Source organism: Myripristis murdjan, chromosome 4 (assembly GCF_902150065.1).
Source record: "Myripristis murdjan chromosome 4, fMyrMur1.1, whole genome shotgun sequence".
Classification (NCBI taxonomy): Eukaryota; Metazoa; Chordata; class Actinopteri; order Holocentriformes; family Holocentridae; genus Myripristis; species Myripristis murdjan.
In genome coordinates, this window is record NC_043983.1 from 11,379,207 (window position 1) to 11,407,102 (window position 27,896).

At 42.9% G+C, this 27,896-nt stretch overlaps 1 protein-coding gene across 2 annotated transcripts; it reads right to left on the bottom strand.

The window, feature by feature from the left end:
• Positions 1-52: 52 nt before the first annotated feature.
• ttc39a (tetratricopeptide repeat domain 39A) lies at positions 53-27,847 on the bottom strand. 2 transcript variants are annotated; one of them, XM_030048866.1, is made up of 21 exons: positions 27,576-27,847; positions 26,199-26,249; positions 25,927-25,977; positions 24,941-24,994; positions 15,388-15,492; positions 8,861-8,992; positions 7,798-7,841; positions 7,375-7,442; positions 7,140-7,204; positions 6,855-6,954; positions 6,346-6,411; positions 5,816-5,924; positions 5,588-5,655; positions 5,437-5,496; positions 4,292-4,453; positions 3,580-3,671; positions 3,051-3,171; positions 2,688-2,799; positions 2,327-2,441; positions 2,031-2,147; positions 53-1,641 (listed from the first exon to the last, which is right to left on the bottom strand). In XM_030048866.1, the coding sequence occupies exons 1-21, from the start codon at positions 27,626-27,628 to the stop codon at positions 1,527-1,529; spliced, it is 1,860 nt and encodes a 619-aa protein (XP_029904726.1). In that variant the 5' UTR covers positions 27,629-27,847; the 3' UTR covers positions 53-1,526. The 2 variants fall into 2 exon arrangements, with proteins under 2 accessions (XP_029904726.1, XP_029904727.1); XM_030048867.1 differs by lacking the exons at positions 24,941-24,994; positions 25,927-25,977; positions 26,199-26,249; positions 27,576-27,847 and adding an exon at positions 21,416-21,661.
• Positions 27,848-27,896: the final 49 nt, after the last annotated feature.

The following is a 27,896-nucleotide window of genomic DNA, read 5'->3' on the forward strand; positions in this document are numbered from 1 at the left end:
ACAGGAAAATAAAACTGATTTGTCACTGGAGTATTTTAGACAGAGACAGCTGATAAAACAATATTAAGTATACATTTCCTCCACCAGTTAAGAAAAAAAAAAAAGTCTAAATTGACTCCTGGTCAATTTCTTTAATCCCAAACCCAATCATGAATAAATCAACAGTGCTCTAGTTCCACTTGAGACACCAACTTGAGACATCAGCTGAACTCCCAGCTTTTAGATATGCCGCTCTTGGACAGAGATACTCTGTTGTTGAACTCTGGGGGAAAAAAAAAAAAAAAAAACACCAGGAAAGGCAATCCTATTTTATCTTATCATTTCAGTTATTACATATAAACACTGGTCATATACAAATTATTATCAGACACACAAGATCATAACTATGATGTACAAGTCCTTCTGTAGGGGGTTCTAGTCTAGCATGGCTGACACAGGAGTAGCAGAAGATGTTTATAAAGCAGGAAGACTAGTGGTTGTCGCTCAAAGCTTCTTCTCACACTAAAGATGCAACAGGCAGACAAGCAAGCAGGCCTTCCTCGGTCCGCCTGAATGGCCCGTTTGTTCAAACTCAAGTACTGTTGGAGCCTGTCCCACACACCAGCAGAAGAAAAGGGGGGAGTCTGCCTTTCTAAAAGACACGTTCATCTGTCCTCTTAAAACAGGACAATTCTTGTAAAAGGTGTCATTTGCACTTAATATATAAAACATAAAGAAGAACCCTAACCCTAAGTCAGGTAGACATTTTTGGACTCAGGAGAGTTTGCATGGTTAGCTCTGTGCAGAAGCCAGTACTTGGGACCATGAATTTGAATACACCAGGATATAATGGTGGTGGTGGAGATTTAGTCATTTCTTCACAGAGAGACTGTACAAAATATACCACATTACTAAGTTTGTGTCTCCAGAATGTTCCAACGGGGCTTCAGGGAAAGGGAGAAGGATTCAAACTGAATAAAGATTGTGCACTGTAAAACACAGTGACTCCAAGACTTTAACAGAAGTCATATCTTAGTTGGACACATAGCATTTGATTTAAAAAAAACAAAAACAAAAACTTCAAACAAAGATGATAACTAACAAACATGTCAATCAAAACTTTGTCCAATGGCACAGGACAGAGTAAAGTAAAGGTCACATTATAGGCAATACGTTGGGTTTTGTTAAATTGGATCATATGACACAAACATATCTGGTTTTATGATATGTCAGTATGTAACTTCATTCTAATTTGTGTCATCTGACTTCAAATTGAGTCATTTCATTGTCTTATCTCTGATATCTACTGAGGTGAAGAAGGGGACACTGGCTGAGAACTTGATGCCAGCCTTGCTGAATGTGGCTGCTGGTTGGGTGGAGTTGGTGTCAGTAATTTAGAGGAGGGTTTGTTTAGTGATCTGGCTCTGTCAGGTCCATCCCCGCTGCCCTGTGCTGCGCTGCGTTGGGCTGGGCTGGACTGAGTGGTGCATTGTGGGATTGCAGGAACAGGAAGCTGTCTCTGGGTCTGGTGTGCCCTCGTCTGGCCATTAAGGGCTGGAGGGCACAAGGATCCCGTTCTCCCCCGTGCCCTTGGCCTTGTGCAGAGCTGCCTGGATGCGGAAGTGTGTTCGTGATTCCATGGAGTAGTTTTTGTAATTTTGCCTGAAACGGAGAACCAGAACGATGTGAAATCACAACTGGGGTTAACCTTCACAACTACAGTGTACATACACATTTATCTTTAATGCAGGAGCTCTGTGACAAACCAATGCATCTCAACGCATGCCTCACAAACAGTTTGCTTTGTCTTTTATTTGAATTCCAGCTCCAAGTTTAAACATACTGCCCCTGAATTACAGGAGATGAATTACACTCAGACATTTCAGCAAAAAAATTCAGCCAATGTGATGTCTGATAAGCACACACTATGTACATAAAGGACAAGTCCTAATTATAATTTCTTCAAAACAGAACCAGAAAGCAGACTCCCATCTGAGATACTCTGAGATACTAGGGTAACTTGAACATGGCGTGCTGCTTGCAACACTTACTTTGCTGCCTCTAGGAGTTTAACAGCCTCATCATTTCTGCCTTGCTCCAGACACAGCAGACCATGCTCCAGCAGGGCATTAGGAACCAGGTAGTGGTCGTACTTGATCTGGGACTCACTGTGGATAACATCAAACAAAACGGTGGATATGTATGTATTTTCAAGATCAGAAACAGAACTGCACAGGGAATTTTACCAGGCTAAATGCTGCTTCACTGTTGGAACGATGTGAATATGTGTCTAATTTTAGGTTTATGCATACATATGTGTCTGTGGACATTTGTCTGAGTGGCTTACTTGCAGAGGACGAGGGTGAAGTAGTGTTCGGCCTCCTCGCGGTGCCCCAGGTGTTTGAGACACAATCCCCTCAGGAGACTCACCAGACACTGGTCGTCTATGGAGAACTCAGTTCCTAGCGAGCACACAGAACCACATCAGGCATCTCATTCAAGGTACTATACATTTAATATTGTACAAACATCCACATTTATAATTATAACAATACTGTACTCGGACACTGAATCAGATTAAAGCAAATATCAGTATAATAACAGAAACATGCCACATAGAATCATCTTTGGTAGATTAATAAACAGAATGAGATTTTTAATGTGAGCGAGCGATCCTCTTGGATATGATAATAATTGATGTTGTTTACTTGGGCTGCTGTCGAGTTTAGCCTGTGCCTCGTCTAGTGTTTTCAGCATGCCTTCTGTCAGGTCTCTGTGTTTGCCAATGACTGTGTAGCCGTTCCAAATGTACATCATTTCCTGGACAACAGGCAACACACACACACACACACACACACACACACACACACACACACAATGAACATACAGGCACAAATAGTACAATACCAATAATCAGTTATTTTTTTCATTTAATCACATGAATCAGTGATCTCTCTGAATGAGGTGTTTCAAAGAAATATTACTGCAGTAGCTGAATCGAGTGCAGCAGCAGTGTGAAAATACAGTCATTGCACAGTATGGCATGGCAGGCAGCTTCGTCCAGCACTGACCAGAGGAGGAGCAGGAAGAGGAATGGGGTTTTCTGCTAGGTAGCGGCGGGCTTTCCTAATCGCAAACTTCTCTGTTGGCAGAGACTTGCCTGCTATTTTCTGCTTCAGTCCCGGGACCTGCCTGTAATATATATGATGCAACTGATAAACGTGAATGTTAACCACATGGGAAAAATATCCAAGAGACAGACAGTTTCTACTATCTATCTACATAAGGAGATAGAACAAAAAACAAAGGTCTAACTGGTTGTAGGAGTTATTGGAACACTAATGCATTGGTTGGCATCAGTAGATGCACTTGCAATAGATTCCACTCAAACAAAATGTCAAGGTGACACTTTTGGTAAACGAGTCCCCTCTTATTTTAGTTCATGCTCCCCACCCAACGCTTCCAAACAATCAGGTCTCTTCCCGCAACAGCTGGGAACTGGAGATTATGTCACATTATATGTTACAGATGCAGAGAGTCATGTCTGTTCATGTCTGGTAGGTTCTGCACTTTCTCAGATGTTCCACTTTCATTTCGTACCTGAAAAGAGTGAGCTCGGTCTCCCCAAACGTTAGGCAGTCATCCTTAGTCAGCATGCTGAGGTAGGCTGCTTTCATATATGCATAGGTAGCCTGAGGGAGAGGAGGGAGAGATGTTACTACTGCAGTCCCGCCTTTCGTTCTTCACATGAGCTGAGGACAGACACGCACCACAGTGGTGTGGAGTTTGGAGACCCAGCCGGGGATGTGGGACTGGGGGTCCAGACTCAGTGTTGAGTCAGTCTTGTGCCTATTTTGACTTGGACTATTAATCTCAGTCTGGCTGTTGACTTATGATTTTCCTATCTAAAAGTTTAAAATGCAGTTCATCATTCTTCTGTTTGCAGTTGAAGAATTACATGTTCCTCTATAGATTGAGAACAGTCGGCAACTTTTGGGTTTATGAAACCTTTTCATAACCGGTTAAATAACCTGCTAATTTACAATTTGACTATGATGCTAAAAATAAATCAAAGTTTCAGAGGTATGATATAGTCTTCAAATTGCTGTGCATTGATTATTCAGTTCCTATAGAACTAGTTCCTTGACCACTGAAGGATATAGTACTGCATCTATGTTCATCCTTAATTTCTTAATTATCATTTTTGCATTTGGAGGAACTTGTAAACATTTAACATGAGTTCACTGTACACATATATTGTTCTCGTTTGGTACTGTTATCCTCCTACACGTCACACAGAGTCACGGCCCACCTTGGACCAGGCGTTCTCCTTGCTGAGCAGGTCAGCGTAGAAGTAAGCCATCTTCCAGTGCCTCTTGTATGTGAAGCACCACATCAGCTCCCAGTAGCACATGTGGTGAAACTGCTTCCACTGCTGCTGGGCCTCACAGCATTCCTCGAAACGGTTGATAGCCTGGAAGAAACACAGACAGTCACTGGGGCACCTCAAAAATGTCCACAATAACTAGTTATTGCATCTGGCATCTACTGTTCAAAACTGAGTTTTCTTAAATGAGAAAATCTGCCAGTGGGCTGAAAGTAGCAATTTAGCTATGGAAAACATTTAACCCACTGCTAAAAATATGAAAATCATCCATTCCACAAATAAAATTAAAAAATAATTAAGGTAAAATTCAAGAAGTGTTGTGATAATGATAGGAAGTGTTTCAGTAAATATAATAACAATAACAATAATAATGTTCTTATTGTGTGCAAATGCATCATTCAGTAGCCCGTATGTCAATGCTGAGCATAATTATCCAAGTCTACAGAGAAAAAAAGTCTAGAGATTGAATTTGATTGAATTTTCTTTGAATGCATGAAAATATGCTACCCGCCGTGTTCACCAAGGGGTGCTGGGGGGTAATTCCACAAGGAAGGATTTGCAAGTTAGCTGGCTAACTTTAAAAAGTGTCACTGAATATGTTTTTGAATTTTTTTTTCTCTTATTAGCTGCTGACAGGAAAGACTGATATATCCTAACATTCAGCCTTTGTTTTATAGATTTAAATCACAATCACCAGGATATAGCATCATTTTTTGATGCTATATCCTACGTGACATGGAGGGAGAAAGACGGCTCCAAAGGAAATCAGTGAAATCAGTATTCATAGTTTTGACTGTTGAATTGTGTTTCCTGGTTAAAAAAAACAAAAAAAAAAGACAGCCCGTACAATTGAATCATTGCTCTGCTGACAGATCCATGTACACACACACATTCCCACACACAGGCACACAAAGCAAACCCAAACTCAAACTGACAGAGAGACACTCACACAAGCAAAACACATCAACAAATAAAAGCATAAAAGCGCGGTGTATAAAAAGCCAGCTCTTCCCACATGAAGAACGTGCTAGTGGGTTCTTTGTGCGGCGGCACAAACGACTGGCACTCACAGCATCAAGGTTGCCTTTGATCTCCTCTATTCGACCAGCGAAGAACAAGAAGATGGATCCCTGCGAGAGAGGCACGAGACACGGTGTGGTTTAAAATCACAACACAGCGCGTCATCACTTTCATAAGCCGCTGTGTTAAATGTCGGCAAACCTTAGGATACTTTTTGAGATACGGCTGCAGCAGTTTCTCTGCATCCTCCACGTCGCCCTCTCCAGTGCCTGCGAGGGGACACACACACACACACACACACAGAACAAAGCCAGCTATGAACTCCCTGGCTGTTTTTGTGGTTGGCTGCAATTATTTTCCTGTGGGTGAGTGTGTGTGTGTGTATGCATGTCTGTGTGTGTATGTGTGTGTGTGTGTGTTGTTTCTCACCCAGTATGAAGCTCATGAAGGTGTGATAGCAGAGCAGCAGCATGTTACACAGGAAAGACCTAAATGTGTTTTCTGCAGAACCCTCTTGGAGCTGCTGGAGCCCGAACTCCTGCAGGTGCGCGCACACACACACACACACACACACACACACACACACACACACATTTTTAGATGTGAAGGTCATGGTTAACTGTAGTCATTCTCTTCAGTGAAATTCTCTTGATCAAATGCAGCAAGTGCAGATAATACAATAGGGCATTAATCTGCACACAGCGTCACAATTCATAAGTCATCCACATACTTATCAGTGTATGCCGCAAGCATCTCACACACACACACACACACACACACACACACAAGACTGAGTTATTACACAGGAGGGACCCATAGCCTCACACAGCACAGAGCAATCCATCCGCTGTCAGACATCTCTAACTAGAGCCTTCACACCGGCCATTACAGCTCCAGAGCTCCTGTCAGTTCCTCCTTGTGTCAGCCATAACTAGCTCTCACTTGTCAGGAGAACTCACCTTATTACCAGAGAAGCCAACAAACTCCAGCAGTTTGAGCGTCCGCGTGGGCAACATGGAAATCATCTGCAGGGAGACAGGAAGCAGAGGGGAATGGCCGGCAGCAGATTCACATTTTTGGCTTCCTTTTTTTTTTTTTTTTTTTTTGTTATCATCAATATTTAAACATCTCATATGGTTGATTTATTTATTTATTTATTTTACATCTGGGCTAATCTTAGTTATAGCTCTGCAAGAGGTTCTTCACATAAAACCACATTACATTGTTTTTGCAAAGAGTTGTTAGTCCCAGATGGGTGAAATGAGTCAACAATGACAGGAAAATATGTGAAAGTCTAGTTAATATAATTTCCTCCCACTCACAATTAATCTGGCATTATCTATACTGCAGCTCTTGATGTGGTCCCACCTATGCTGCACCAAGCAGGATAATACAAACACCGCACATTGTTCCCAACAATTTGGTCTGGACTGATTACACACACTAAGCACTTCAGCCTTCGCCTTACCAGGTTAAAAGCACCCACTCCCAGTTTGACGCCGCCCTCAAAGTGGCCGTGGTTGTCGCCATGAGTGTAGCTGGTGGACTGGAGGACGGTGTGAAGCTCTCTGGAAGGCAAACATTAAGAGAAGAAGAGGGAAACACAGTGATTAATGACATAAAGAGGAGCAGTGTGTGTGTGTGTGTGTGTGTGTGTGTGTGTGTGTGAAAGTCAGTGGAGGATGGAGGAGGCTTGACAAGCCTGACGGGAGGAAAGGAGGAAATTGAGGAGTTCAGATTCTCGGATTCTTACTTGTATGTCTGGTAGCTATTCCTCACTTTGATCCCCCCTTTGATGAAACTGATCATGTTTTCATCCTGAAGGGAAAAAGAGAGACAGGAGCAAGAGGTGGGAGAGAAAGAAGAGAGAGAGAGAGAGAGAGAGAGAGAGAGAGAGAGAGAGGGTTAATTAAGCAAATCATGAGATTATGACTACAGGCAGACTGCATTGGGAGTCTACAAGTGTTTGACAAAAGCCCAGCTCTGACCTGAAGGAAGGTGAGTGCTGCCCTCTGCAGGAGACACTCCGCATAGCACACTTCAGCGTGGAGTTCCTCTGAGGTGAAAATGATTACATCACAGTTATCTTCACTCAGACTGCCTGAAAGCACTGGCTCAGCAGAGCTCGAGGGCTGCAGCCTCACACACACACACACACACATATATATACATAAACACACGCACGCGCTCACACACACACACACAAGAGGCATAGATTCAAACTGCTGGTCATTAGTGGTGACACATGCATACAAGCACGCATACATAAACGCATTCAAGCACACGCAGCACAATGTGAAACTGCTGCCTAGACACTGACATCTATTGGCAGTGAAAGTGAATTATGGTGACACACAGGGTATGGTGTCTGAAACATTCACTCATCGTGACATTGTGGGATCTATACTGACCTTCTGTGAAGTTTTTGCTGGTGAAAGTCGACTTCTTGCGGTGACTGAAGAGAGCAAACACAAAAATAATCATTAACTGCTGCTGGCTTTGTTCCGGTGGGAAATGTTCGGGGTTATTTTCCAGCAGCATCGCGCCGCTTTGTATTCGCCCGGTTATTTTCTTTCTATGCAAATCAGTCAACCCAGGCTCATTCCAGTAGAGACAGGATGCTGAGTTGCAGCAGGGTGAAGTTACCTCAAGGTGCTGACCAAGGACTTTCCCTTCGACCAACAATCCTAACCTTGAAAAGGAAAATTGCTGCTCTGACCTCCAATCAATTCCCTTTTTTTGCCTATGGCCCCTGAAGATGCATTTTTTTTAATCTATCTATATCTTATCTATACCTATATATGTATATGTGTGTATATTTATGTACGTATGTATGTATGTGTATAGATAGATAGATACATAGATAGATAGAGATATCTGTCTTAGCATTTTTTGAGTTTGTGTTTTCCAACCCAAAACCCCCACAAAGCATTTTTATAAAAAGCAATAATAGTTTAACGGAATGTAATGTTAGTCTTTAGGGAGAGGAGTGGTTCTGTATACAAGACATTTTCACACAGCAGTTAGAGAAAAAGCTGTGGGGGGCGGTTGTGAAATTCCTGCGGACAATGAGCTGGGACGATCCCAGCATGCTCCCTGCCCTTTGGTGTGATGTTACCGATGGGACCCACAGCTCAGCAGACACAGAATTATGTGCTGCGTCACTGCACGTCTGCTGAATCAATAAACCTTATTAATTAATTCATAAATCGTATTACTGGTACTTAGCCTCACAAAATCAGATAAGGAGATAACTTGACCCCAAAATCCATGGGTCACCTCATCCTAGGAATGCGCTGAATTTGAATATGGGTTTATTTGTTGTAATTGGCAGAAAGCTACGGGCCACAGTGGCTGGAAAGTCCCAAGATTCACCAGTCACTTTCACTCCTCCACCAGACAAAAAGGCTTTTGAGCTCAACCTCATTTGGCTGGTGTTTACTTTTTCACCCTGATACTGTGCGAACGTCTCACCGCTGACACACAGCCTGGGCCTCCTTCATGGTGTTCCCTGCTGCCAGGATGTGCTCCGGGTCAAAGGTCATCATGGCCTGCATCTCCAGGATGGTGGCGTAGGTCAGAGCGTGGTACATGCTGTCTTTGGTCCTGCGAAAAGACAGCGTTCGCTATTTGATTTCAGTTGCGCCGCCTTTGGCTTCGAAGAAGAAAGGGGAAGTGAGACATTAGACAATCTACTGAGTCAGCGAGATACTGCTGCAGCTCTGGTGTGGTGACAGAAATGACGGGGGGGCGGATTTCACATTGTTTCACACAGATAAGATGGATTTTGGAGGCAGGCTTTTTGCAAGTGGACGAAATGAGAGAGGAGCAATGTGGAGCAGAGGACGCTGGTGAGCTGTGATTGGACACCGGGAAGACACACCTCCACAAACACAGGAAAACGGTTAATATCTATTTATAACTGTGGTGGTTGGTGCATCATGTCACACCATGTGACTAAAAACAAAAAAAAACAAACAAAAAAAAAAAAAAAGAGAAGCTTGCCCTTAGAGAATCTAAAGTGAAAGTTTCTTGCGACACAAATATTTTACCAGTAGATGTACTTGTTGTTCCAGTTATGAACTGTTATTATTTCTATTTGTTCTCTGTGGTGTTTCTGTTGTGTTAAAATGATCACAAAAAAAGCGTGTCACTGCTGTGCACTGCACTTACAGTCGGTGGTAAAACTAGATTTTTGTAAGTTTTGTATTCCTTTCACCCTGTCTGTCGCTGTTGAAGAACGGGTCACACACATACACCTCTAGAGGCCGACACACACAAACACACACACGCACACACACCCGCACACAAACATGTGGAAATGCCAGAACAATACTGGTAAAACAGACAGAGGAGTGTGCAGAGGAATGCTGTGTGTCTGCATTATTGACATTTCACTGCCATTTAGCACAGACGGTCTCATGTGACTGGCTTCTGTGAAGTTACTGTGAGCTCCAACCAATCAACTGGCTCGTCTTTTGCCTGCTTTTTTTTTTTTTTTTTTTTTTTTTTTAATTCTTAGCTCTTAAGCCTTTATCATCTTAGGTCTATTTGGAACGGACACATATATAGATACATTAATTAAGAGATCTGAGTGAGAACAGAAGTGACAAACAGCAACGGATAGAGAAGAAATCGAGAGGGAGAGAGAGAAGCTGTGTCAACCACAGATACATGTGACTTCAGATGCAAAATGGCTCCTGGCCTGTAGGGGAGAATCTGGGTTTTTGTTTGCTGAGGTGTGGTGAGACTTCAGCTCTTTGCTTGAAGGAATCGGTATTATTAAATGTAATGCAGCGGGCAACCAGGAAGTAAGACAGAAAGGGGAGGTATAGACTTAAAGACAGAGAGAGAAAGAAAGAAAGAGAGAGAGAGAGAGAGCTGTGCCTGCCTCACATTTCCACTCTGTTATATAACAAGACAGCCTGAGCTCAATTTGAGAAATCCTTTTAAGATGGAGCTGTGAGGTAAATTGAATTGCTTGTAGGCGTGCTGAAAACAGCTGAGAATCCCAAATATTTGACGGCACTTGGAGAGTTTTCAGTCAACTCAGGCCAACAAAGGCCCTCGTCCATCTGACGCCACTGAAGCCCGCTCTCCTGCGTATTTTTAGCTTGGCGTTCCATGACGTGAGGGAGGGAGTTGCCCTGTACTTTCTAAGGGAGCATGTGTACCTTCGCCATGTGTTTGGGTTGGTAACAATCAGGAAGTGCGGCAAAGCATCGCTAGAGGCTGATCGTTCTAGCTTCTGTCCAAACACGCACTTGTTTTGACGAGGACAGTGTTATGGACATTAGGATTGCTGGAGGCAGCAGCTTAGTTCATAAAGCAATGATGATTATAATGAGCTTTACTGGTATAGCACTTTCCAAAACAAGGTTACAAAGTGCTTCATAATGAGTGTTAAAATTAAAAGAATCAAGCACATAAGCAGGAGAATAAAACAGACATAAAAGTTGTGAGATGAATAAAGCATCATGAACCAAGCAGAGTAGCAAAGGAATACGGTGAGAGTGGGCATCACGGTTTCCAAGTTTTCCTCTTGGATAGAAAAGTTTTTAATCAATGCAGTTTTTCTAAGTTGGAAGAGGCGTGACTGCACTGCTGAGATTTCTACCCGATGGGGAAAAAAACGTCACAATTTGACAAAGTGTCTGATAAAACCTGTGCAAATTGGATGCTGTATATTTTATGGATACTGAATGGTTGGTTATAATATAGCTCTTCCTATAAGTGCTGCCTGTAGGAGCAGGCCATAGCCAGGAGGGGTATGACATAACTGATCTGTACATGGTGTCAACATCCAGCCGAGCAGCCTTTCCCTCGACTATTGGTGTGCTGCGTATCATCACCTGTACACCTACAGCTCTATGTCTGTGTGGAACGGGGAGGGACAGCAGGGTGGGAGAATGAGCGTGTACCTTTAAAGCTGTGCCTGAGCCTGCTGGCGTGTTTGAACAAGGAGCCGGAGTGTGCAGGCGAAAAAAAAAAAAAAAAAAACAAAGCCCTCTGTCAGATACCGCTGATCCACTAAAACTGAAATAAATTAGATGAGGCTGCCTGTTCCCATAAAAATGTTTACTGTTTACAGTGTTTGTATGGAGGTTCACTGGGAGTGTTTCGACAGGAAATTAAACTTATGGAAAACTTATGATCCTGGACTGCTGGACTGTGACACACAGGAGAGGAACGAGGAAAAAGACAGCCTCATAAATCTGAGCTCTTTAGAGATGAAGGTCATCAGGCTGAGGGAAAACCCGCTCAAGGGCAGCAGCAGGGTGGCTCAGCAGCAACACAGATCTGGGTTTGATTCCCAGCTTTCAGTGCAGAATCTGCATCTTCTCTTTCTGTTAGTGTGGATTTCCTCCCACGTTCCAAAAACATGCAAGTCATGTAGACCAGACACACTAAAGGCATTCATACTAGTTATACGCAAGAGTGTGAGTGACTGTCAGTCTCTTTTTTATTTGCTCTGTGCATGATGGGATAGGCTCTCACCATCCATGAGCTTGAAAAGAAACAAAGGGGTTGAGAACATGAATAAAGGAGTGAATGAATGATTTTCATCACTGGCATTCAGATAAGCATAGCTCTCATGGCCAGGGACTTTCAGAAGGGGCTAAACGTTTTGGTGAAGAGGCAGAGCATGACACTGCACGTGTGTGTGTGTGTGTGTGTGTGTGTGTGTGTGTGTGAAGGTGCTTTTGGGCACGTGTGCATGCTTCAGAGATTCAGGCCCACTTATGCACCGGCTGTGTCAGAACACAGCCGGAGGAAGAGCAGGGAGGGAGAGACAGATAGAGGGAGAGGAAAGGGGGCAGCTGAAAAGGAGAAAAGGCAGATATGAAGTGAATCAGATGATAGAGAGGACACACTGAGTCCATGCAGGAGGAGAGGAGAGCCGCTGCTGCCTCTGCTGCTGCTGCTCTGACAACTTCAGACCCTTTTGTCTGGGTTGCCTGTCCCCTATAGATCGGTTGTTCTCTCTCACAGTGCAGTGTCATCATACCTTACATAACATTACAGATTAGGAGTCTAAAGCCCCGAGCGCACTGACATGCTCACAAAGTTTTTATTTTTTTTTTTCTGAGCAGCAGACAGGAAAATTCAAGTGAGGCTGTGGCTGTTTCTCAGTCTCGGTCTCATATAAACCCAACCTCCTACAACCCCCAAGGCCAGGTATCAAGTCAAAGCGAGTGCTGCATCCAAATGTCCCTGTATTCATGATATTTTTGCGTTCACTGATTTTTCTAGCAAGAAAACTGTAAGGGAATTTTTGAGGGAAGGTGAAAGTAAAAGGGACTGTTCAGAAATTTCTATGGAAATCCTGGGCATTTTGCAACTATCAGTAAAAAAACAACAACTGTTAAATAGCTAAATGAGACTGATAAAATACAGATAACATACTGTGTGTATTTGGCTATTCTGGCTTAGTTATGTCTCCATAGATCTGATATTCCAATTATTCTAAGTAAAACCTGGCTCAAACATAGATATGATGACATAGACATGCTATACACAAGTGAGATGTTTAAATGCATCAGGGAAATGGTGCTCTTGTGGCATTCTGCACAGTCAAAATGATAGACATCAAATGTATCATACTGACTCATGCTGTGACTGTATATTGTGCACATCATATATTGTGTCTTTGTTGTCGTATCGTGCATGTCTTTAGCTTTTTTAGTCTATGGTGGGGATTAATAAAGTTCATCCTATCCTATCCTAAACTATGGCTGTAAACTATTCTTATCCCTGGATTGCTTGGAGTATTTACTGAGTTGCAGGCATCAAGAAAAATTGTCAGTCACAGACAAGTATTCTAAAATCACTTTCACATAACATTAGTTTCCTGCGCCTGTCTAAAATATCTGGTCTGTTGTATGAGGCGAAAACCAACCATCTGGGAGCCAACAGCGAGATAAGGATTCAGGTGCAGTTAAGCCACTGAAAGAGGAAGAGAAAGAACACAAAGGACTGCAGGAAGCACTCGGAGACAGAAATGAGGACACGTAATGTCTTGACAGAATTCTGAGCAGCTAGAGGTGTTGCCAGAGCACATTCATAACACTTCCTTCTCTTCACAAATGCTAAACCACATTGCCGCACCAGGACACAGCTCCTTGTCAATAGATTAATTAAGTTAAGTATCAGCAATTTCTGTATCCAAAAAAATCTCCATAATCAGGTTAAAAAATGAACAAATTTCCTCACTCAGTGCTTTCTGGACACGCTGAGCATCATCAACACATTATGTTTATGACAAGGTCTGTCAGTCTAGCCAAAGTACAAAACCACAGGGAGAATGGAAGGGCGTATGAAAGCCTAATCCTGTCTTTTTTGCAAACGGGCCCTAAGGAGAGGAGCTTGGATGAAAAACTGGGGCTAAGGAGTGGCTGGCAACCCTGGAGAAAAGATACACGGTGCAGGATAATAGCAATAGAGTGATAAAGATCCTGGAAACAGGGGAAAGAATGAACAGCGAACAATGAGGTAACCCGATGACACAGTGTTGGAATACAAAACCAGAGTCAGGGCGTGAGCCTGGACAGCATGGAGTTTGTGATTGTGAACATAACTCTGATGCGAGCAGGGCAGCACCTCGATCAAAGAAACACCGCTGCTACAAAATGATCCAACCAGCATCAGCAGGGTCTTTCTCTCCTCTGCTTCTTCATCGCTTGGCCTTGGCACAGCCATGAAGTATCTCTGTGAGTAACAGTTTCCACACTAGTGCTCTGACTCACAGCTACTACTGTGCCAATGGCCGAGCACTGAAAACTCAGGCCTGCTGGTGCTTCACTGATATTGACAATAGTACCAGCTGGTATCTAAATGTACCAAAAATATTGTTGCACTCAAAAGGCTGGATTCTTACAATAAAAAGCCAGGTTTTACACTTGTTTTGACATTTTGATCGATGAAATCCACCCTGCATGTTCTAATTCTACATAGAAAAGCAGGTAGTTGTGTGAAAACCGTAAAGGAACAGTTCACCCAAAATACAAAAACAGAGATTTTCTCACTAACCTCCAGTACAAGCTTTCCATGCAGGTAGTTTCTGTGTGATTTGATGAGGTTTCCACTGTTCTGTGACCTTCCCCAGTACAGTGGGGCTGGGAGGGGGATTGTTTTGTGGTGCTCAAAAACCGTCAAACATTTTCATGTGAAAAGTTCAATGGCAACAGTTCTTTGATGAGTTTCTTTGGGAACTACGTCCTGCCAAAGAACACAGGCAAACTGTACATCCATCCATTCATCTTCTAAACCACTTATCCTCACAAGGGTCGCGGGGGGTTGCTGGAGCCTATCCCAGCGCACATAGGGCAGAGCAAACTGTACATCTGTCCAGAATTTGTAATCACTGGGAGAAGGCAGGGAAGGCAGGTAGGGAAAGACTGGAAACCTCACCAAATCACACAGAAACTATCTGGGTGAACAGACTGCACTAGAAGTAAGAGGGAGAATACTGTATTTTGAGTAAGCTGTTCCTTTAAACAGAAAGTAATGAAATGCATCAAATGTGCATTAAGAAATGGTATGAAATTTGTCCTGCATTTTTTTTTTAAATGTACATAAATGACCAAAGGAATGCACTGAATAAAGGTTTGCAATCAAACTAGACCTGGTGCTCAAAACTCTGGAGTGAAAACAACTAGAAAATCCCCCGTGTATCTCCTGTGCATGCTGTAAGAGACAGTTACCCGCTGAATATCTTGACTCTCTGAGCCTGGAGTATGCCAAATTGCTCAAACGTGCAACTGCATGAATGCGGAAAGGCAGCACAGTTGGATCTAATTCATTATGTTTGCCCATGATGGTTTAAGCCGGGCAGGTCAGTGCTTCACCACAGCTGCGAACGAGAGCAATCCTGCCCTGCTCCGACAAAGACGGCCTGCCCTTCAAGATGCCGGCACGCCCAATAAATCTTAGGCAAGCCTATGGGTGTGCAGCTACGCCCCACAAAACCACCCCCACCCCGTCCCCAAGCTCGCTCCTACCTGCATCTAAGCCGGACCTGCGCCTCCTCAAAGTCGTTTCTGAGGAACAGATCCAGAGCAGCCATGCAGTCCTCCAGAGCTATGGACAGGTCTGACCGTGGGCACCTGCAGAAACCAAGCACATAAACGGGACAAATAAGAGCAGGAAAAGGTAAAAAAACAGCCAAAAACAACCTTACTGAAACAATACACTGTTTTTAAACTTACTGCACACTTGACAAATACTCAAAAAGTCCCACCATAAAAAGGAAACTCAAATAAATTAATTAGTTTTTCACAATCAAGCAATAAAAATGTCCCAAAAAAAAAAATCCTCTTGACCCAAATGCATTCCATTATTTACCATGAGAAGATGGGCTTGCTCAACAACAAGAAAAAGCTTCACACTAAATAACACATTTGGTTTGAATATGTGAGCTTGACCATTTTCAAACTCAGAGGGTCCTATTGCACAGGGGGCATGACAGCAGGAACTTTGGTACTTTGGTGGCAAGATATGCCGGATGCATTTGGGAATGGGATGGGATTAATATGGATATAATCTCAGCGGGTGTCTTAAGAGCTGGGATTGAATTAACCAAACAGTTATCCTGTGATCCGTCCCTTTGTAGAGAGTGCCCTCTGTGCCGAGGTGCAGTGCCATGTTCTTGATGAGTGACACAGACACACACACATACACACACACACAAATTAATGTACATATTATTTTTGGAGTAAAAAAGTGAGATAAGGCTGCAAACGCTTTGTCTCCCTTCATTAATTTCTTCAATAAATGAATACATGCATGTATAAGTACAAAAACAACAGGGCTCAGAGGCAGATTCAGTTGCAAGGTTATCAGAAAGACCTACGTTACCTCCCCCCGCCCCCCCCACAACTTTCTGTCTCTCCCCCCCTCCCTCTTTCCCTCCCTCCAGCTCTGCTGCAGTGGCCCTGTTCTCATTTTGACGGAGGACAGTCGCAAAGACAATCTCCAAACCCGACCTACAGGACAGGAAGCAGGATCGTGATATTGTCCCAGTTTGTCTTGCGTATTCCTGCCCTCCATCCAATCCTTTCACTCCACAAAAACCTCACAAGAGCTCCAGAAACACGGCCACAAAATCAAAACCCTGCCAGCAACAGAGATAAACAAAACCTGGTGAAACTGGCAGCACTTAAAAATGAAGGGCAAATTCTGATGTCCTGAATGATTTAGTGCACAATCTGTTTAAAAAAAAAAAAAAAAAAGCTCAGCCCATATCCTATCCCTGTGGAAATGAGCAGTTACAATAAAGTTGCTGTGTATTGTGACTTCAGTTTATTACATGGTGCACATGACCCTCACGTGTTGTGTGGTGTCAGGGAGCTGCTTTATGTGAGGTGAGGGCAAAAGACGTACAAACTGAGGTCCAGCCTATGTTTGCAGGGCCTCATGTTCCCTCCTTGTGAGGATTTTATTCTTTAAAAAAATAATAATAATAAAATAAATAAATAAATAAATAAATAAATAAATAATTCTGGCAATGTATTTTTTTCAAACTGAAAATGATGTAATTTGTTTCCTAAATGCTATGTTTTGGCAACACAAAAAAGGACACATAAATACTTTTTATTTAAATAAAAAATGCATAATCTCATTATTTGTGTTGAGTAAATAATATATGAAATGGTGTTTACAGACAAGCCGCTTCCAAAGATACTGTCTTGTCCAAATGCAGATTTTATTAACATTATACATTATGATGATCTATTACATATGGAGTAGCAAAATACCCCTATCATAAATCTTAAATATCACTATACAAACTGCTGCTAATGCTTAAACTAAAAAACTGAACCAATGGTAACATGCTAATGCTAACACTATATTTACTTTGTCAGATACATGTGACACTAATACAGGCAAGCTCAGCTATTAGCATAATGCTAATGTTAAACTTTAATACTATAGCTCATGTTAGTGCTAATATAATAATGCTAATAGGCTAATGTTGACAGGCCTAGTAAAACACTAATGTGTTGACACAGAGCCTTTTCAAGTAAGCATTAATGACTTGCTACATGTAATGTAATTTGTTTAATTGTAGCCTACAGCAATTTGTTAGTTTAATTTGTTTTCTTGAATGCAGTTATACTTTGTTTCATTGACAAATAATTTGTTTTATGAAGTGTAATCATGTTTTAAACATTTTTTATTTATTTTGTGGCTTGCTCAAGTTTTGTGAACTGTGAACACTGTTCTCCATTTTATTCATTAATTTTATGAAATACAGTTGTGTTTTGCACTCCGAGCCCACCAGACCACTGGTCATTGATCACAGTGTTATCCCGTTTCCATGGCTTCCTAAACAGCTGATGCCCAGCCGAGTACTCCAACAACGTGATGTTGGCTACATGGAAAAATCAAGAATAATGTCCGATCAGAGGGCAACACAACAACATGGGTGACTCGCACACAGTGCTGTGTTGTGTTGTGTTGTGTTGTGTTGGCTGGATGTTAGTGACATAGATAAGGGCAGAGCAGAGAGCCACACTGACTAATCTTTTAACAGGGGTGACTAACAGAGTTCACTTTACATTCCTGGCCACCAGAAACACAGAACAATTCTTTATGCTGCACTACGCCTCTAAAGCCGTCCCACACACACACACACACACACACACACACACACACATACACACACACACAGATATATGCACAGATGATGTATCTGATATACTGAGGCCCACACAGAGACACATGCACATACTCCAGGTTAAAAAAAAATCCTGGTGCAGCTTTGGCTAATGACATGCGGATGACCGTAAGCTCCACCCTGTGACCTGTGGCAGGGTGTACTTCCTGCTCACCGTGCACAAACACACACTCGCTGCATTAACATGGATCCTAATAGTCCACTAATGATCAGAATAATAGCCCAATCCGAATAAAAATGCCTCATGTAATCACTCAATTGGAAGAAAGTGGCCCAATCTGAGGAAATGTTCAGTTGATATAACCCTTTGACAATCCACCATTCAACAGGAAAATATTAAAGCCTACTAATCATATAAACACTTAATCTGATTGTTTCTCTGTGATCGGAATGAATGTATTACGGCGCATGTTTGCCTCACATGGGGGGAACATCAGGTGATTGCGGGAGGGACAGAGACATGACAGTAACAACACACAACTGGTCTGTGGCTGATTTACAACATTTTGGTTGTAAATATTAGATTTTTGAAGGATTGTTGGACGCCTCCATGGATGAAAGCCTTGAACAAAGCCAGAATGCACCTATTCATCGACCAAATCAAAAACTGCTGGAAAAGTTTAAAGGCTGCCTGTTACAAGGCTAAAAGTCAAAATGCTACAAGTGACTCCCATCCTGCCAGTTTTAATTTCTACACTCTTATGGACGACCTGACGAGAGAACCATCATCGATGAACATGACAAAGCCTGTATTATAATTATATTCCAGGGTTATAAAACACTTCCCGGCTGGCGGAACCACTTTGCGCAGGTAAAAAAAGTTATAATTACTGAAAACTTACATCAGAGCAACATAAAATACATACGTTTATTATAGTAGTGAGGCACTAAAGTGGAAATCCCTGCCAAAGCATATGAAAAAACATATAATAAACCAGGTGCTGAAAAGGAAAGGGGTTGCAAAGCTGACTGTTGTGAGTCTGTGTTTTTGGACATATGGACTCGACTTTTTGAACTTTTCATGTTTTTGACTCTGTTGGATCCATATTTTTTGTTTCCCTGGTGTTTGTCATATCTTAGTTTTCTGTGCTCTTTGGTCGCTCATGTTGTCCCACAGGCTTGTTAACTTGTTGTCGCCTCTTCACCTGCCCTGCATCCTCTCATCAGCCCTGCCCTCATGCTGCCTGTCCTCAGCCGGTCCTCCTGTTCCCTCCAGTTGTATTTAGGTTTTGCTTTCCCGTCTGCTCCTTGTCCCGTCACTGTGTTTGCCAGTCTGCTGCGTTACCTGTTCCTGTTTCCCGGCTTTAGTTTGTATTAAAAATGTCTTCACTTGGAGCCCAGCAATGCTCACTTGTGACACTAATAACTGATACTACTGATACTACTGCACTTTCCATAACCCAGCGCCTATAGACGATAAATGAATCAGACATGACAAGGTCAGTAATACAGATATTAGAAATGGCAGGAAGGAATTAAAATGAGGTTGCGTGTGCGCGGTTACATAGCCATGATTATAAGGTTATATAGTCACATGTCCTTTCCCCCATTGGCCAGGCACTGAATCTCCAGTTTCTCTCCTGTGTCTTAAACACTCCCATTGCTTCAGAGCTAGAAGCAATGGGAGCTAGAGAAGTAGTAAAAGATGCCTAATGTCCTTGGTTATTATAACAAAACAAGATTATGCATGAGTAAAAAATGTGCCATGAAAAGTGATTTAAAAGATGAGATGAAGCCATGAGGATCAGTTTTGTCCTTGGATGCCTAAACCAGCACACACACACACACACACACACACGCATGTAGGCACACACACACACAGGTACCCAAGAGTCAAGCTGCGCAACAAACACACTTATTAGCCATTATTCAGTCCCACTGAAGTACAAGCATAAGCTAATTGAGTAAAGAGATCCAGATGACCCAGATTAAAAGTGTCATGTGACTGCAGTATGTTGGACAGTTGGTTTGCTTATCTGACAAAAACAAGATTCTGTGATCACCGGGTCCATCTGAACGTCACATACAGGCTGTGACAGGAAGCCAACGCACTTCAAGAGAATTTCTGCTTCTGAATGAGTTTCCATATCCAAGACCACTTTATTCATGAACTAAAGGCTGTGAAGGCTGAAATAGCCAGTAACATGACAGTAACATAAAAATCATTAAGCAGCAAAGCTTTTTGTCTAGTTTTGTCTCTGGTGTCAATTCTTGAGAGATGTTTACTATATTATATCAGACAGAATACAGAAAGGAGGAAGCAAGACAGCCGTCAGGGAAAACAGTAAAAGTCTCATATTAAATGGCACAAGTGCCGGGAAAGGAGGAGACAAGCTTTAGTAAAAGCTGATGGGTCAATCTGAAGGCGTGTTCAACTTGATTTACCCAAGAGACTCGTGTTATTTGGTTACATAAATGATATCCCAAACCTTTTATGACTGCTGTAAACAGCATGTGATAACCTCTTTTCTCACTCATCCCGTCGCTCCTGACTGACTGGAAACCAGGATGCTACGATTAAACAGCAGTTTCACACATCCTCAAAACGAAAGAAACTATTCTATTAATGACTTGAGAGATCCAGCTCTCAGCGGAGCCACGCAGCAACTCACTCAGATCCATGAGGAGGAGCCTGATTATTGCACAGTGCAGGACACTGTCCTTTCATTTAAGAGAATAATTGACAATTGAGTGAATAAAAGAAAAGGCATGATGGCCAGCACAATGAGGCGGGTCTGTTGGCTTCAAAATGTGCATACCATACATTGTCCCAATAATTAATTTAATTTCAAGTCAGCAAGTCTGAAATTGAGCTGATTTCTCTAGAGAGCAGCCTCGCACAATAACGATTACCACAGATTACCACAGAGGCAAATGCGCACACATACACGCTCACAAACACACATAAATCCCTGAGGCGCACACACAACCTCTATTCATTACATTAACACACATGCACAGCCTGAGAGTGACAAAGCATTAGTTTATCTACTTTGGCTCCCTAGATATCATCACACTGCTGGTGTCAGATGCTCCAAGGCCTCGCTGCATCTCGGCACACAATCTCTAACACAAAAGGGCCGAGCTGCTGTTGTCACAAAGCAATCCTGTTTGTCCACATGCCTCGGTCTCACAGCTAAAACACAGCCAGTTCCCTTCACACTGTTCACAGCTTGATAATGGCAGCAGTAATGTACTGGAGGGCGAACACACACATGCACACTCACATAGGCAGAATACTGCCTATGTGAGTTACTGAGAATCAAAAGACAGACAAAATGCTAACCACACACACACACACACACACACACACCATCCACTTTCTGACATGCAGCAGTGAAGTATCTTACCCGTTTGACAAAGTCTCTTCCGCTCCTGACATTAACATGTCGCTGAGTGTGTGTGTGAGTGTGTATGTGTGTGTGTGTGTGTGTGTGTGTATGTGTGTGAGGTGTGAGTGTGAGACAGAGACAGAGAGAGGAGAGACAAATAAAAAGAACTGCAGAAGTGAACGTGTGCCTCGGGCCTTTCCAGCAGCGCAGTCTAATGTACTGTATCTCCTCTACAGCAGCAGCAGCAGCAACAGCAGCAGCAGAAGGGCAGGCGGGCGAGAGAGAGAGAGAGAGAGAGAGAGAGAGGGAGAGAGAGAAGGAGGAGGAGGAGAGGAGGAAGAACGCAGCAGCAGCCCTTAATGAGATTGGGATGACTATCACACATGGGGAGAGAAACATTCTCTCTGTGCTGGAGCCTTCCGCCTGTTGTTGTGCACACACACACACAAACACACACACATAAGTAGACACACACACACACACACACACACACACACAAACACACAGAAGTACACACAGGGACAGTCCCTTACCATCCCACCTCTTTCCACCATCACCCTCACGCTACACTCTGCAGGCTCTGCTCTGATTGGTTAATGCAAAATCAGGGGCGTGGCTAAATGCCCACAACTCCTGACTCTGGGTTTTTCATATAAGATGCAAAAACAAGTAAAATACACACACACACACACACACACACACACACACACACACACACACACACGCATCCACGCACGCACGCACACGCGCACGCACACGTACGCACCCACACACCCACACACACACACACACACACACACATAAACAGAGGTGTGAGGGAGAAACAGTATGTTCGTAATGACTCAGTGCACTTGAGACTAAGTCAGTCAAGGCTGTAAGCATGACTCGGCCCTCTGTGCGCTTAGAGTCACAATGACGTCATCAAAACTTTGCAGTTGCACGTGACAGGTCCTTCGTTTCCTGACACAGAAAGACGTGGTGGTGACGGCTGCTTTAAGCACCGCAGCTAGGTGAGAGAGAAAGAGAGGGGAGGGCAGGAGGCAGGGTAAAAAGAGAGGAAATGAATGAGTGTCGGTATATTGAGCGTCTCAGCTGGTCCAGTGCACTGCAGTGGCGGAGACTGAGCACTGCAGCGACCAGACAGTCCAGAAATAGAATACATAGATCCAGATTGGAGCTGGTGCACAGGACAAAATGTGAATTCATGATGCAAATATAGCTGCAGATCCCATAGAGAGAAGAGAGCCAGGGACCGTTTCCGATGACGGATGCTATTAACCTGCAGGAGCCACAGCTTCAGGGAGCACGTTTGTTCGCATGTGCGTGTGTGTGTGTGATCTAGGTACACATGAGAGGGAGGCATCAGACAGCAGCATGGGGTTAAGGAGGGCTGGATGACCCACATCTCACACCACAAGTGCAGCTCAGATCTGACGCGTTCAGATCTGCGTAGAAACAGTCACTGCAAACAAATAAAATGTGTCATCCCTCACGAATGACGCAGGCATCCCTTTGGCCAGTTCCTCCTCCTGCAAAGAGAGCAGGGAGCACTTCAGCTTTCTCACTGCCACAGGTGCTCTTGGGGGAGAATCACAGCAAGAAAAAAAGAGGAATTATGATGTATGTGGCATACAAAAAATCGAAGTCCAGTCCAAATATAAGGTAACCCAGATGTGAACAAAGCCTGTGTCAAAGCTGAAAGCTGAACAGGAGTGGCTGCATCATTTCTAAACCTAACAAATGCAATCAGCTAGGTTTCAATGTTATTTTTTTATCATTACTATTATAACCTCGTACACAACTCATGCTTTTTTGCTCAAAAATCTACTATGTTTTGTGTTTTTCCTATTTTCAAGGACTAAAAATCACTTCTCATTTCATAGGAATGTTAGATTATTCCACAGTCCTATTATTGCTCAATCAGACCTGAGTGAAAATTTTGTTGAACGTCGTTTTTAAATATTGTGTTTGATTTATTCTGTTGGACACCTACACATTCTCAAAAGGAAACAAATCACCTGAAAGGAAGTTTAAACCCAGCACTGTATGTTTTTTTCTCCCTATGAATTCAAAATGTATTGATTTATTGTGCAGAGGTTTGCGGACTGCATGTGCATCTGTGGGGCAAACACACACAGATACAAAGGAACAGCTCCCTCATGGAGTTTGGTTTGATTTGTGAGTGGGCACACAGGATATTCATCTTAAAACACTCATGCTGAACTTTTTTTTTTTTTTTTTTTCTCTGTGGAGCCTGGGTAAAACTTCCTAAAACACAGCCTGTCTCTACAGAACCAATAACACACACAATTAGTCAAATTACAAACATAAAGAAATCAGAAAGATGACCCAAAATTAGGACCTTTTGCAAATGCGTTTCTTCCATCTTGTCTCTTATTTTGCGTGCTGTCCAGATGACGGAGTGAGGTCATGGGTCACGTGGAGAGAACTGGATCTGTGCCGGCCTCTTGAATGAAGACTCAGTACAAACCCAGTGCATAATAACTTCAACAATTTTTTTGTAAACAGGTTTCCCTTTAGGTGTGGTGGGTTATTTCCATGTAATTTCCTGCAGCACACAGGAAGTGATGTATTTTAATGTACAGCAGGTGTGTTTGTGATAATCTAGGTGATAGGACAGGGTTGTGTGGATGTTTGGGTGTTTTAAACTGCAGCATGCTATGTGTAATGTACGCTGGTTGTATGTTTCACTGATTCAGCTTCTTCATTTTACTCATTACAACTTCTACTCTTATACTGTGTTGTGTTATTATGTTATTATGTTACCTATGCACTCATGTTTATGCTTGTATTTTGTGGTATATTTTAAAAAAAAATGCAATAAAAAGAAGTACTGGGTAGTTTGTATGAGCAGCCACCATGACTGGGCACACAAAGAGAAAAGCACCACCTACGCAACGGACAGTCCTAGGACAGATCACACCGGCCACGCCATCCTCACACAGCAGTTCCCATTGTAGATGTCAACAAAATCAAAATGAGAAATGTCTGCATTTCTTGTAGCATTTCGCGTTTCTCAAAATAAGGATCGGATGTCCTGTGAGCTCCCTGTGACAAATCTTTGTTTATCCAGCGGGGTTTTCTGGCCACTCATGCTCTTCTGCAGTAATGTCACATACATTTGCTGAGCTTTAGGCTCCCACTTCCCCACTGAACACATTACAGACTCTGTGCTGTAAGTGCCCGCCAACAGATGGATTACGCTGTGGCATAAGCGAGTGCAGCTCAGTCCAGCTCACCAGTCATAACTTAGAGGAGTGGTGTTATTCACAGCTCCTTCTCTGCCTGAATTATTGATAGTGTGAGCAGCAGGGAGAAGCTGTGCTGATGCCCGCGCCCTTCAGGTGACCTTTACCTCACAGTTTCACTGATATGCCCGGCACACAGCAACATACAAACATGCCGGATGTCACAGTGGGGAAAAACCACAACTTTCCAAAACAATATTGTCCACATCAGCCAGAAAGAGGAATTTATGATCGGACACTGCCGTTTGAGAGCGTTTCCACTGCGCAGACTCACCCATTAGATGGTTTTGTTGACTCCAGAGCATCTTTGTCGTCTGGTAACTGTAACCTGAAACAGAGGCACAAAATAGAGGCTGTTTAGAGGGAGAAAGAGGGAGATCTCCAGGGATGGAAACCAGCTGAAAAGGAGGCTATTGTCTGAGGAACATGATCGTGAGAGCCACGGAAACATGGACACACACATAAACCTCTTCAGATTCTTATTTCTTTTTTAGCATGTATTTGGGGAATTACTCTGGGCTTTAACCTTTTGGTACAGTGAACACACCTATTTAATCAAACCAAACCGGAAACTGCAAATATGGAGAGTTTCTTTCAGATTTATTTGTTTAATTACTTAAATTTTATTTAACTGGATTTATTATTATTATATTTATTCTGCCACTTGGTCTCATGGGTTCACACTAACCCTGAACCTCCGTCGGAGTGTGTTGTCCCCCAGGTTTTAGGTTATTTTTCTTCTATTGTTTAAATTATTCATATAGTATTTTTCTACATTCCTTGTTTATAATGATTATATTGCTCTGTTGGTACTTACTATCTGTATATACTGTTTATAGTGTAAATTATGCTTCATATCTTGCTATCCACTTTGCTGCTGTAATACGTGAAATTTCCCCACCGTGGGACTAATAAAGGAATATCTTATCTTATCTTATGTTATCTTATTAATTTATTTTTTACTTTTGTTTTTTTTTCCTGGTTAACAAAAATGAATAAATGAATAAATTAAATTGAATTAAATTAAATTATCAATAAGAAGTAGAGAGAAAAAAAAATCTGTTATCCTCAAAAACAGAACTTATTTTGAGTAAACATTTAAGACATCTCAAAACTTTAATGGTGACCCAAAATATAATATTTAATTTGAATCATTTTAACTGAAAAATGGACGCGAATGCATGACTCTCTATGGAGAGAAATGCCTCGAAAAAATGATTGTAATGTCCTTGAGTGTAATTCAGTTTTGAAAAGACTTACTTGAAATCTGTGATGATGGGATCCAGGTCTGGACAGTCTATGACCGACAACCTGGGACACAAAGACCAAAAAAAGAAAAGAAATCAGTCCATGTCTGTGGGAGTTTCTACACACCATGATGTTCAGCTGTGTTATTACAGTGTACATGTGTGCGTGTGTGTGTGTGTGTGTGTGTGTCAACACGTGTCGTGTCATGTTGTTGTTCTCTAGGTTGTGTCACTGCTGATGGTTTCTGTCAGTCAGTGTGTTTGAAGTGAAGGATGTGCACCTACCGGCTCGGGGAGCTGGGGCCATTGGAGATTTCTTGTGCCTGCACGGCGTCCCTGAGGAGAGGTCAAAGGTCAACTTAGAGGGGACATAGGAATGGCTCTCACCTTGGTGTGATATGAGGATACTGGAAACCCCGTTCAGGGGCGGCAGGTGGGATTACACAGCATAACTAGATGAAGTGAAAAACCTTTCAACAAAACAATGCTGAGTAAGAAGAAGCGTGATGTCAAAGGATTACTAAAGAGAAAGAAAGAAAGTGGCGTCACTAAAGTATAAATAGAAACAACTGCAGGCAGTCGCTGGTGGAGGTGAACCGGTTCTTCTCTCAGGCATGCAGGTTCACTGAGGACCAGGCAGTGGCAACACGGCAGCAGCTTTGGGCTTCAATACAAAGCCCGGTGGACTCCATTTCTTCACTGCCTGCGCACAAAGTAACTGGGTCAAACTAAAAGATCATACTTCACTGAGAGGAAGAGCCGTATGAATTGAATGAAGTATTACACAAACTCCAGGATTTAACCAAGCTGGGTTTGTGGAAGCCAAATACTGTATCTTTTTGGACCAAAGCCTGATTGATGGCTGATATTTAGTGTGCCATTTCCAAAAGGCACACAGAATCAAAGCTTCTCCATGAATTTCATTCTTGTCAAGGTGGAAAATCATCTGAAACCACCTTTTGATCATCACAAGACACTAAACCCAGTGAAATCCATGCTTATGAAATTTTTAGGTTGGTCATTACAACGCTAATCTGTCTCTGTGATACATATGCAGAGGATCTTTTCTTCTCTTATTTCTTCTCTTATTCAACCCTAACCTGATTTGTCAGCCTATAGTGCATTGTGAACCTGCTGGATGACAGTGTGTTATGCAGTCTGGCAGGCTGGAGATTAGATGCAGGAACTCATCTGAGACCTTCAGTAACCCACACAGTTTGTAGGAGTCAAAGAGCAGGAGAAGAGAGACAAAAGGCTCTAAAACAAGGGACAGCAGCTGAGAACATAACGTTAATGCACACCTTTAGTGCGGCGGCGGCCCACATCAGGCAGAAATCTGTGAACAAGCTGATTATGAGCAGGTTTCCACTTGCCTGTCAAGCTTGTGAAATCTCACCACTGTTTTTGCCTTTAGTAGCCGGCACAGAGAGGGCATGAACAGGAATACTGGAGTCATGTGATACAGGAATGAGTGTTATGATCCGAGATCCCACTCTGCCTACAGCAGCTGTCCTAACTGAGGCTCTTGGGACAAAACTTGATCAGATGTGAGCCTGTGGGTTACAGCGGCTCTCCACTGAAACCACACCAGTGTAGTTTCACTGGGAGCCACACTAGTTTAAACACCTCTTCAGGATCAGGAGCTGACTCGAGGCTACTCACTTTTTGTTGTCATTTTTCTTCACGCTTCGCCTCCAGTTGGTGATAAAACTCATTCCACAGCGCTCGGATGAGGCAGATCAGCAGGATCTCCCTCACGGACGGACGGACGGACGGACGGACAGGCGGACAGACAGACGGAGCAGGGCTGCTAACTTTGCGCTGCTGGCATGTGGAGGAGAGGCGGCGGACAGGTGAGCTGCTCCGGGGACAAGTGACAGCGGGGACGTCGGGCTTCTACACGAGCGTCTTCCTCCTCCCCCGGCTGGAAAGGTGTGGGCCGCAGCCGCTCATCACCATGATAATAACTTTCCCATTTAAATA